The sequence below is a fragment of the Lethenteron reissneri genome, chromosome 51 (assembly GCF_015708825.2).
Source record: "Lethenteron reissneri isolate LAM-NWPU_2019-01 chromosome 51, ASM1570882v1, whole genome shotgun sequence".
NCBI lineage: Eukaryota > Metazoa > Chordata > Hyperoartia > Petromyzontiformes > Petromyzontidae > Lethenteron > Lethenteron reissneri.
In genome coordinates this window covers 7,159,595-7,171,996 of record NC_083829.1, presented here as the reverse complement: position 1 = coordinate 7,171,996, position 12,402 = coordinate 7,159,595, and the positions used below count along the sequence as shown (strand labels likewise).

The 12,402-nt window shown below is 50.0% G+C and overlaps 1 protein-coding gene across 1 annotated transcript; it reads left to right on the top strand.

Annotated features, from left to right (window-relative positions):
• The first annotated feature begins 3,326 nt into the window (after nt 1-3,326).
• Nucleotides 3,327-8,881, top strand: LOC133355460 (putative uncharacterized protein DDB_G0286901). The gene is made up of 4 exons (XM_061572771.1): nt 3,327-3,492; nt 3,969-4,079; nt 4,916-5,212; nt 6,083-8,881. Exon 4 carries the CDS (start codon nt 6,147-6,149, stop codon nt 7,371-7,373), a length of 1,227 nt encoding a protein of 408 aa, XP_061428755.1. The 5' UTR covers nt 3,327-3,492; nt 3,969-4,079; nt 4,916-5,212; nt 6,083-6,146; the 3' UTR covers nt 7,374-8,881.
• Nucleotides 8,882-12,402: the final 3,521 nt, after the last annotated feature.

The window sequence follows — 12,402 nt, the reverse complement described above, 5'->3', positions numbered from 1 at the left end:
TTCTTCTGCAGTTTTTATTGAAAATGCAATATTTGATATCTCAAAAACCTGATGTGATAGACAAAAACTGATGCCAGATTTGGAATCAGCATCCCAAAATTACATTAAAACCGTTGGAATACCTTATGCCAGAAAAAGTGTGTTGACCAGTGTTATTGACTTGAATGCGTGCGCCGTGATTGCATCATCTTCAGCGATGATCGAACCACGAGCTGGATGAAAATCTCTTTCGCAATCCATCGACGATGGCAATATCTCAACTCGACGCCGTCGGCAGCAGACGCTGCGCTAACTGCGAGGTAAAGGCGCGGCCCCTGCAATTCCCCTCGCTCCCGCCCCAGGCGAGCAGGACGGGGGGGCCCTCCACTGCGGCGAATTCTCGAGGGGACATTTCAGTTCAGTTGATTTTGAATTTCTCTGTGAGCCAACGAAGCTCTCACATCGGGTTTCATGAACAAAGAACACCACCGCCGCTTCCCCGACATACGCAACAAGTCACGGCGAAATTTATTAATAACAAAAGAGTAGCAGATGAGCGAAATAAAAAAAATAGCAAATCATAATCGCGATATAAAAATGTACTTTTTTTAAAGAAAAAATCGTGAAAAAATATGGATTATGGAAAAATAAGAAAAGGTTTCACCATTTCTGGCAATAAAATAACGAGTTGTGTAAATATGTTCGAACACCAAATCAGGTACCTTTTTGCAAGGAATCAAGTCACACTGCATTAACCACAAACGGTACTTGTGGTGAACACGCAAACAAAACGCGCTCTGATAATAATATGATGATGCATTGTCTTTGAAACTGATTGGGCTACACCACAGACAGCAGCAGCCTTATTCTTGGTTCTTTCGGTAAAGTCACGTAGAAGGGAAATAAAAAAGAAAAGAAAAAAATTAACCCGTAAAAACAAAGTTTTTCTCTCTAAATCCTTTATATGCGTGGCGGCTAGAGTCCTCTCGTCCTCTGGCTTGAGATGGCTGCCACCTATGGGTCAGATGATTGTCTGCCAGCATTAAGCAATTGGTAATTAAATATTTTTAAAAAATTCCCTAAACAGTGTAAAATTTTGGAAAAAAAATTTCACTAAAATTAATTGTCACGCACAACAAGTCTGTGTGGAAAATGTCAGCTCGATTGGATCACGGGAAGTGGGTTAAAAAACGACCGAAAGATTTGCACGGTCGTAAGCAAGCAAGCAAGCACGCAAGCACGCAAGCAAGCAAGCAAGCGAACTTAATATAAAGGATTTAAATATATACTACTTGAATTTTATTATTATTTTATTATTTCCCTTCAACGTGACTTTACCGAAAGATCCAAGAATATGAATCCCTGCAGTCACGAAAGCTTTAAATCAAAATTTAGCAGCCTCGTCTCTCACCAGCAGTGTCAGACCAGAGAACAACGCCAACAGGCGAACAGCACAAGGGCAATGTACCATCAGGGCATTTAAAGCTCGTAGTGAGCAGTTACAAATGGACTACTATCAAAATATCGCACGCTTTTTATCTCCAGTCTGGCCGACTCTCCCGCGATGACGAGTTGGAAGTTGGTGGGCTGACCCACGCTTTACCCCACCCATCGCAAGCGACCTTCCCATCGGGGTTTTGTTTTTGTATAAACTCCCCCCCCCATTGATTTTAACTGCCGCGCCAGGAGATGGGGATGGGAGTCGAACCGTCGACCTGTGTGGGTGGAAGGTGCTGCCACTGCTGCTTTAGCTGCTGTTGTAGCTGCTGTTGCTGCTGCTGTCGCTGCTGTTGTAGCTGCTGTAGCTGCTGCTGTAGCTGCTGCTGCTGCTGTAGCTGCTGCTGTTGTCGCTGCTGCTGCTGTAGCTGCTGCTGTTGTCGCTGCTGCTGCTGCTGTATCTTCTGCTGTAGCTGCTGCTGCTCTAGCTGCTGCTGCTGTAGCTGCTGCTGCTCTAGCTGCTGCTGCTGTAGCTGCTGCTGTAGCTGCTGCTGCTCTAGCTGCTGCTGCTGCTGTAGCTGCTGCTGTAGCTGCTGCTGTTGTTGCTGCTGCTGCTGTAGCTGCTGCTGCTGCTGTAGCTGCTGCTGTAGCTGCTGCTGCTGTAGCTGCTGTAGCTGCTGCTGTAGCTGCTGCTGCTGTAGCTGCTGCTGTAGCTGCTGTTGTTGCTGCTGCTGTAGCTGCTGCTGTAGCTGCTGCTGCTGTTGTAGCTGCTGCTGTAGCTGCTGCTGCTCTAGCTGCTGCTGCTGTAGCTGCTGCTGTAGCTGCTGCTGCTGTTGTTGCTGCTGCTGTAGCTGCTGCTGTTGTTGCTGCTGCTGCTGTAGCTGCTGCTGCTGCTGCTGCTGTAGCTGCTGCTGTAGCTGCTGCTGTTGTTGCTGCTGCTGTAGCTGCTGCTGCTGTTGCTGCTGCTGTAGCTGCTGCTGCTTCCCGTTACATCGCCACTGCGGCAGCTTCCTTGCACTTGCGGAGGTTGGACGAAAAAAACCAAACTCTAGTTGAACAGGGTTGATCAGAACTACTCAATGCGGTACCCGTGTTAACTAACTCAACACAATCGTCAATAGCACTGTGGCCTTTCAAGAAATAAATCCGCATATAATAATAATACGACGAATGTGTAGAATGCGGATTCCATCCTCGGATCTCAATGCGTGAGGCATGAAAATCTGGAAACAAAAACAGAATCAGGGGACAACCGAGAAAACTAAAGAGAGGGAAGTCCACTTTAAAGAGTCTCGTTTTTCAAAGCAGACTTGGATATACCTAATATATATCTAATATATCTAACAGACAACGATTCGGGCAATGGACCTTCTTCGTAGCGGAGAGGTGAACTTCCAATGCGTGCCCGCGCGCCTGTGCACTGCATCGTGCGCTGACCACTGCACCACCGCTCCCCGACCTCCACCGAGCAGTCCATTCCACCCACGTGCTTAGGTACCATCACGTGACAATTATGTAACAGGCGACGTTTCGAAACCATGGCCCTTCTTCATAGGGCAGTTAACTGCCCTGTGAACAAGGGTTAATTACCCGAAACGTCGCCTATTATATACTTATTATTGTATTCATTAATACTTTTGCGGTACTGGCAACGCAGCAGCACCACGACCAACCACCACGTGGGGAATTCGGTCCAGGACTTCTGGGAAACTCCACGTGTAAATTCCCAGCATGGATTGAGCCTGGGCCAGGAGAGCGAGGCTCCTGCCATTGGCCAAGAGTGTTCGTGGAATCTCAAGGAAGTGGATAAGGAGAGGGAGGAGGAGGGAGAGGCGGAGAAGTGGGGGGGGGATGATAAGGTGTATAAATATTCGTTGGTGTGCCTGTTAGAAGCGCGCAGTATCTAACGATATCCCGAGGTTGTGCTTGTACTCTGTAAGTGTCATCAGTGTGTGTACTGCGAGTGTACCCTGTGTACTGTGAGTGTACTCCGTGTGTACTCTGTGTTATCAGCTTCGTGTGCGTCTGACAACGGCGCTATGGCAATTCCTGCTACGACTCTGTTGGCGATGACGGGTAAGCGCTAGTGCTGGGTGCTGAGTGGGCAGTGCAGGGTGCTGATTGTTGAGTTCTGCTGAGTGCTGAGTCCATGGTGCTGGGTGCAGGGTGCTGGCTGTGATGATGATGATAATTATACTGCTAATGATACTGTGATGATGATGATAACGATTACATTACCGCTAAAGATGACCATTGTGATGCCATCGGTAATGATGACGATGACAGCGGTGCTGTCGATGATGGTGCTGGCAGTTGTGGAAACGACGATAGTTGATGCTGTTGATAATTTTGCTGCTGATACTGATGACGACGATGCTGCTGGCCACGTGCTCTGTGTATGTGTGCGCTTGTCACAGTGAAGGCGGCCGGGCGTGGCGCTGACCGCCCACCCGCTCGTGTGCCGTGCCGGCCTTCATAGGTGCCACTCGCTTACAGCACTTGCTCCAACGGTCGCTTAAAGTCTATACGGGGGACCTTTGTCTTTGTCACAGTTGTGCACGTGCTGGGATCGTGGCATCACGTGACCGCGCGCTCCTTCCACCAAACCCCAAAGGGATTGCCGTGGTCGGCGGCGATGACCTACTGCAAGACGTACCACACGGGTAGGTCACTGTTAAGGTCCTGGCCAAAGGTCACCGGAGGTCATACCAATCGATGCATTTAAAACAAGATATATATACAAATTAAGAAACACATGGATTCATGAGATGTGGGTTTAGTGAGTGAACATTGCACATTAATATGGCAGGGCCGAGTATGGTCGACATGTAAAAATGTCGAGTGGAGTCGAATGAGTGCCACGCGGTGCAGCGTCTTCATCATTACCACCATCACCAACCTTCTCAACATCATCATCACCATCACAATACTATGCACACCACAGCTACCACAAGCACCACCACCACCACTGCCACCATCAGCATCACCTCCATCATCTTCACTACCACCACCACCACCATCATGACCACCAACAACTACGGCCACCACCACCATCATCACTGTCACCACCGTCACCGCCACAATCATGACCAAAGATCCCCCGTGTAGCCTTAGCAGACTGTTGGGGCAAGTGCTGTTAGCGAGCACCTATGAAGGCCGGCACGGTACACGAGTGGGGTGGTTGGCCAGCACCACGCCCGGCAGCCTTTGTCTCCCAAGTGGCGATGTTTACACATCGCACCGGGTACTCATTCTAGGCCGAGTCAACCTAGGGGAGGCTCAGGACCGGTTCAGATAATCGTCACCGGTGTTGGCCGCGAGCGGCAATCGAGCTGGGGGGGTCCGCAGCGCGAGCGCTAACCGCTGCCCCGCCGCTCCCCTACGCAACAATCATGACCAACCACCACGTCCTTATCTCAACAAACCCTCCATCCACCGCGACCATCAAGACGGTAATCCCCGTGGCCGCTGTCCCCCCCCCCCACTTTCCTTCCCGCAGAGCTGCTGGTGCTGCGCAGCGTTGACGAGCTGGACCACCTCAACGCCCTCTACCCGCCGCGCAAATTCAACTACTGGCTGGGCCTCCGCAAGGTCCCGTCCGGCTGGCAGTGGATATCGTCCGGCGGGGCGCCCCTCGGCCAGGGGGTGGCCCAGTGGGGCCCCGGGGAGCCCAACAATATGGGCGGGCAGCAGGCGTGCGCCGACGTGGCGCTGGGCAAGAGTGCCCCCCGCGGACCGAGGGCCCCCCTCAACGACGCCATCTGCAACATGGCGAAGTTTGGCGTTTGCGCTCAAGGTGAGGGACACGCGCGGCGGCGATGATGACGATAGTGGTGACGGTGATAACGATGATGAGGATGATGACGATGACAGTGGTGACGGTGATAACGACGACCATGATGATGATGATAGTGGTGACGATGATAATGACGACGATGATGATGACGATGATAGTTGTGACGATGATAACGACGATGAAGGATGATGATGATAGTGGTGACGATGATATCGATGACGATGATGATGATGATAGTGGTGACGACGATAACGACGATGATACAATACACCGCAAAACACCCCGGTATTAACCAGGGCGGCCTGCCACGTACCAACCGCCAGCCTCGGCAACGGCCGGTGACGAGCGAGTTACCGCCAGGTGCCGCGTCAACCGCCCCGTGGCGGTCACGGGAGCGGTGGTTTCGATGGATAAATGTGGATGGGTGTCGATGCTGATGGATAAACGTTGATGGATGTTGATCGATAAATATCGATGGGGGTTGGGGGGAGGGGGGGCAGTGACGTTGATTTCGTTGGGGTCATCGTTAATGTTGTTTTTGTGGTCGTTGATGATGATCGTGGTGGCGATTGTTGTCATGGTTGGTGGCGGTGTTGGTGATGATGGTGGTGGTGCTTATAACTGATCATTGTGACGCTGGTGGTGTTGGTGGTGGCTGTGCTTGCAATGATGGTGGTTCGTGTTTATGAGTGTGACGACGATGTCCACAGATTGTGGTTGTCGTGATGACGATGGCGGTATTGATGAACATGACGAAGATGATCATTCTGAGGAAGTAGTCGAATGCATTCCTGCCAATTAACCTCCCTGCGTGCCCCCTCCCCCCTCTCTCTGTGTGCCCCCCACTCCCGTGCCCCCCCCCCCCCACAGACTCGTGTGTGCCAGGCGCGTGCCCAGAGGGGTCCCGCTGCATGGAGACGGTGGGGGCATTTAAATGCCTGGTCCTGGGAGAGGCGCTCGCAAACAATTCGTATACAGCACCGCCGTCATCACCACCACCATCATCACCAACAACATCGCCACCATCATCACCGACAACATTATCAACGTCATCGCCAACAACACCATCACCAACAACAACATCATCACCAACAACACCAACAACATCATCAACATCATCACCAACAACACCATCACCAACAACAACATCATCATCACCAACAACACCATCACCAACAACATCATCACCAACAACATCGCCACCATCATCACCAACAACATTATCAACGTCATCGCCAACAACACCATCACCAACAACATCATCATCACCAACAACACCATCACCAACAGCATCATTAACATCATCGCCAACAACACCATCACCAACAACATCAACATCATCGCCAACAACACCATCACCAACAACAGCATCATCACCAACAACACCATCACCAACAACATTATCAACGTCATCGCCAACAACACCATCACCAACAACAACATCATCACCAACAACATCATCACCAACAACACCATCACCAACAACATTATCAACATCATCGCCAACAACACCATCACCAACAACATCATCAACATCATCGCCAACAACACCATCACCAACAACAACATCATCACCAACAACACCATCACCAACACCAACAACATCACCAACAACAACAACATCATCGCCAACAACACCATCGCCAACAACACCATCACCAACAACAACATCATCACCAACAACACCATCGCCAACAACATCACAACCACCATCATCGTCACCATCATCTGCAATGCCCCCATCATCATCATTACCATCATCATCACCTTCATTTCTGTCACCCACATCCTCATTGAGGTCGGAACCATCATCAAAACCACCACCATCATCACAACTTCCACCACCATCACCAACATCATCGCCCAGCGCTGGACCCAAGCCGGTGCTCCACTCGAGTCACGTGGCTCTGCCGAAGAATACCTCGAAGACAGAACCGTCACTCTCCTCCTCCTCCACCTCTTCCTCCTCTTCACCATCCACGTCGTCGCCCATCGCCGTGGGCTCCGCCCTGGCAGGCCTTTCCGCCATGGGCGGCTCGGCCCTCTTCTTCCTCTACCGCAGGAGCCACAAGGTCGGCAAGTTCTCCCTGGTGTGAGCGGAAGCCCGGCACACCGCGTCCATCATTCCCCTCTCGCCACGGCTGTACACGCCGCATGCTAACAGCAGCGTAACGAGCCTGGGGGGTGCCTTGACCCTGGTGGCTACTCGCTGCGTTGTCGCCTACTCCACACTTTACCAGCGACCTCGGAAAGCATTTCAGCACCCGGCATACCACGTCCAGGATACACATTCTTGCCGCGACTGCGGTGACGACTGTAATGAACCTTCCAAGGCACTGATTGAAGATCGGTGCCCTGCGATGAACCTTCCAAAGACGCCACCTGCCTTCTTTCCCTCTGTGTCTCATACACTCCGCTGTGTATTGTCAAGGATGGGTCTTTATGTGACTCCACGTGTCTCTGTTACAAGTCTATGGGTCTCTGTGTGAGCACCGGTGGGTCCGCGAGTCTATGGGTCTCTATGTGACTCCACGTGTCTCTGTTACAAGTCTATGGGTCTCTGTGTGAGCACCGGTGGGTCCGCGAGTCTATGGGTCTCTATGTGACTCCACGTGTCTCTGTTACAAGTCTATGGGTCTCTGTGTGAGCACCGGTGGGTCCGCGAGTCTATGGGTCTCTATGTGACTCCACGTGTCTCTGTTACAAGTCTATGGGTCTCTATGCGAGTCCATGGGTCTATGTGTCAGGGGTCGGCAACCAAAATAACAAGAAGAGCGATTTTTGTTCTTCCGAATTCGCTGAAAAAAATTGCTCCGAAATATTTTAAGAGCCGCAACGCATGTTTATAACGTCACGAAGCAGTCGTTAAAGAGCCACAGGTTTGCCTGACCCCTGGTCTATCTAAATCAGAGTTGGGGAAGCTTTTCTCTGCCAAGGGCCATTTAGATATTTATAACATCATTCGCGGGCCATACAAAATTATCAACTTTAAATTAGCACCGTTATATTTGCTCAAACATGTAATTAACTCACCCCTAATGCGATGGCTGGAACTGCTTCTCTTTGGCGAGGCGTGTGATGTTGGCTGGTATTGATGATGTTGCTGCTACTCGCAACTGCTTTTCCAGGTTTGCTCCTAGATCTATTGAATTTCGAGTCCCGCCTGCGGTTGATTGCCTTGGCAGGGCCACACCAACGTTCCCCACCGCTGATCTAAATCAATGGGTGTCTGCGAGTGCTCGGATCTCTGTGTAGGAATCGAATTGAATTCACCTCCGCTGAGCGCGGTTGGCTACGCACGGTACAAGGGAAGTTCAACACAACTGCGCACAGATGCGTGAATCGCGTTTATAACTCTACATCCGCAATGTTAAAAACGTTCACTCGAGAACCACGTGTGAATTAACCATAACCGTACAACAAAAACAAAACCAGCAGGAATCGTACTAAAATTATGAATAATTCGCCAATAGGGAAGATGAGGTTCGTGCCCTCTTGCTGGGATCGTGTTATCTCACAATAACAACCCACAGACACAAGGACGTCGCCAGAGCCTCGGCAAATTTTCGCTTGTGTGTGTTTGTGTGTGTTTGTGTGTTTATGAATCTCTTAAGCATTATTGGTGCCAATTTTGACCCAAAACTCTACGCGTGAGCATTTTGTGTTGGCGAGCTATGTGGTGAGGTTCGGATTGGTGGCGTTGGTGAGCTCTGTGATGAGTTGAGTACTGCTGAGCTGAGTGGTGTGTTTAGTATTGGTGCTGTTGGTGAGCTCAGTGGTGAGTTTTGTATTGGTACTGGAGAGCTGAGTGGTGAGTTTAGTAGTGGTGAGCTGAGTGGTGGGTTTAGTAGTGGTGAGCTGAGTGGTGAGTTTAATTCTGGTGAGCTGAGTGGTGAGTTTAGTACTAGTGAGCTGAGTGGTGAGTTTAATTCTGGTGAGCTGAGTGGTGAGTTTAGTACTAGTGAGCTGAGTGGTGAGTTTAGTAGTGGTGAGCTGAGTGGTGGGTTTAGTAGTGGTGAGCTGAGTGGTGAGTTTAATTCTGGTGAGCTGAGTGGTGAGTTTAATTCTGGTGAGCTGAGTGGTGAGTTTAGTACTAGTGAGCTGAGTGGTGAGTTTAATTCTGGTGAGCTGAGTGGTGAGTTTAATTCTGGTGAGCTGAGTGGTGAGTTTAGTAGTGGTGAGCTGAGTGGTGAGTTTAATTCTGGTGAGCTGAGTGGTGAGTTTAGTAGTGGTGAGCTGAGTGGTGAGTTTAATTCTGGTGAGCTGAGTGGTGAGTTTAGTACTGGTGAGCTGAGTGGTGAGTTTAGTACTGGTGAGCTGAGTGGTGAGTTTAGTAGTGGTGAGCTGAGTGGTGAGTTTAATTCTGGTGAGCTGAGTGGTGAGTTTAGTACTGGTGAGCTGAGTGGTGAGTTTAGTACTGGTGAGCTGAGTGGTGAGTTTAGTACTGGTGAGGTGAGTGGTGAGTTTAATTCTGGTGAGCTGAGTGGTGAGTTTAGTAGTGGTGAGCTGAGTGGTGAGTTTAGTACTGGTGAGCTGAGTGGTGAGTTTAATTCTGGTGAGCTGAGTGGTGAGTTTAGTACTGGTGAGCTGAGTGGTGAGTTTAGTACTGGTGAGCTGAGTGGTGAGTTTAATTCTGGTGAGCTGAGTGGTGAGTTTAGTAGTGGTGAGCTGAGTGGTGAGTTTAGTACTGGTGAGCTGAGTGGTGAGTTTAATCCTGGTGAGCTGAGTGGTGGGTTTAGTACTAGTGAGCTGAGTGGTGAGTTTAGTACTGGTGAGCTGAGTGGTGAGTTTAGTACTGGTGAGCTGAGTGGTGAGTTTAGTACTGGTGAGCTGAGTGGTGAGTTTAATTCTGGTGAGCTGAGTGGTGAGTTTAGTACTGGTGAGCTGAGTGGTGAGTTTAGTAGTGGTGAGCTGAGTGGTGAGTTTAGTACTGGTGAGCTGAGTGGTGAGTTTAATTCTGGTGAGCTGAGTGGTGAGTTTAGTACTGGTGAGCTGAGTGGTGAGTTTAGTACTGGTGAGCTGAGTGGTGAGTTTAGTACTGGTGAGCTGAGTGGTGAGTTTAGTACTGGTGAGCTGAGTGGTGAGTTTAGTACTGGTGAGCTGAGTGGTGAGTTTAGTACTGGTGAGCTGAGTGGTGAGTTTAATTCTGGTGAGCTGAGTGGTGAGTTTAGTACTGGTGAGCTGAGTGGTGAGTTTAGTACTGGTGAGCTGAGTGGTGAGTTTAATTCTGGTGAGCTGAGTGGTGAGTTTAGTACTGGTGAGCTGAGTGGTGAGTTTAGTAGTGATGAGCTGAGTGGTGAGTTTAATTCTGGTGAGCTGAGTGGTGAGTTTAATTCTGGTGAGCTGAGTGGGGAGTTTAATCAGTCCATCCTTGTTACTGACGCGGCATGGAGAGGCCTTTATCCAGCAGAAGATTCACAAATCGATGTAAATTATTCTACGTTGTACATAGTCTGCTATATGCGATGCGTTTAACCACAAGAGTATACAGTATCTACTCTTTCGTTATTTCGGTAAAGTCACGTAGGTATAAACCTATGGATTTCTGCAGTCACGAAAGCTTCAAATCAACACAAGAGTGTACAATGCAATTCATAAATAAAATATTAAATATCACAGTCGTGTGTTCCTTGTGCTCATAACATTAACGTGCATGACTCATGAGTGATTTTTAGGTTTTGACAAAATGTGTGTCGTACAACCCTCCAACCACCCGACATAGCCAAAACGAACACAACAGTCAATGCGCGTGTATTTACCCAGGAAAGCCTCCACTGAGTCTCAAGACTTGTATTGTTCTTTCAGGAGGGCCCTGCTACATTGGGTTACTCCGTGGCATTGTTGCCAAGAGCTACCCATTCTGCAGACTCATTGTGGTACAGCGGTGGGCAAAGCATTGTGTGTACGTTCAACATACACACATATATACATACATGCTGAACTTCTTTCGGCAACGTACGTAGCCAACCGCGCTAAGCGGAGGTGCGGGGGAATAACAACAAACTAAACACAAAAAAGGAGTTCTAAAAAAAAAAATCAGTTTTCAATCCTACATAATTTAACACATTCCTGCGGAGGGAGCTGGTAGGAACGTTGGGTTGCTCGGTCAATGGCCAGGGTCAACGGTGGCGTGGTGTATTCCGCAAATATGGCTGACTGTGAGGACGGGCACAAGCCGGCGTGAGTAGGTTAAACGTTGAGTTTTATAAGGGCACCACGGGGTGACCAGCACCTCCACACCCAGCCCCACCCTTCCCACCTCCCACCCTCAACACCAGCCCCTCCCCACCCTCCCCTCCCCACCCAGCTTCTCCCCACCCTCCCCACCCAGCCACTCTCCACCCTCCCCTCTCCACCCAGCCCCACCCCTCCCATTTTTGGATGCACGACGGACGGACGGACACAATAATCCCCTGTGGGCTGGTATAACCAGGAGGTTCCCCCCAGTAAAAGTGCATATAGCTCTAGTGTCTTCCCAAAGGCGGAAGGAAGAGCGTTCCAGACGGCCGCAGAAGCGCATCTGTGACCGCCGGCTATTTTTCGATGGCTCGCCAAAAGGTCGCGGATGAATGCGATTACGAGTTGACACGCGCGTCCTGAGCGTAGTGGACTCGTCACGCCGAGACCCTGATCATGATCGACAGCGGCAGAGATAGAGAATTCGCATGATCACTTGCGCCCAGCGGCTGCAGAGGTCTGAGGTTCGAAATCCGGCGACCGCCCTGGTTAATACCCGCCGGGTGATATCAATCGCAGTGAACACGCTCGGACTTCTGCTTCACCTCACAACGGACGTTAAAGATCCCGTGACATCATTCGCAAGGGAGGAGGCCGAGTTTGAAAATGACACCGTAAATGATCCACTTGTGGATTAAACAGCAGTAGCATTCACACCCCCCCATCCCCCCCAGTGCCGGATTTTCCAAGTAGCACAAGTACCTACATATGTAGCTACATATGTAGCTACTTGTGTAGCATATGTAGCATATGTAGCTACACAAGTAGCACTAGCTTCAAGTAGTTACATATGCTACGGGCCCCACACTTTCAAGGACCCCGCGCTAAATGCTTTCAAGCTATCAATTCCGGTTGAGTGATTCTCCACTCGCTCTATTACTATAGTACTATACCGCCGTCAACTTTCATGAACGGCTGGGTGTTCAAGGTTAGCGATTTGTCGTATTATCTGG

Coding starts and splice junctions, on each gene's coding strand:
- LOC133355460 (XM_061572771.1), top strand. CDS start 6,147: ATGCCTGGTCCTGGGAGAGGCGCTCGCAAACAATTCGTATACAGCACC.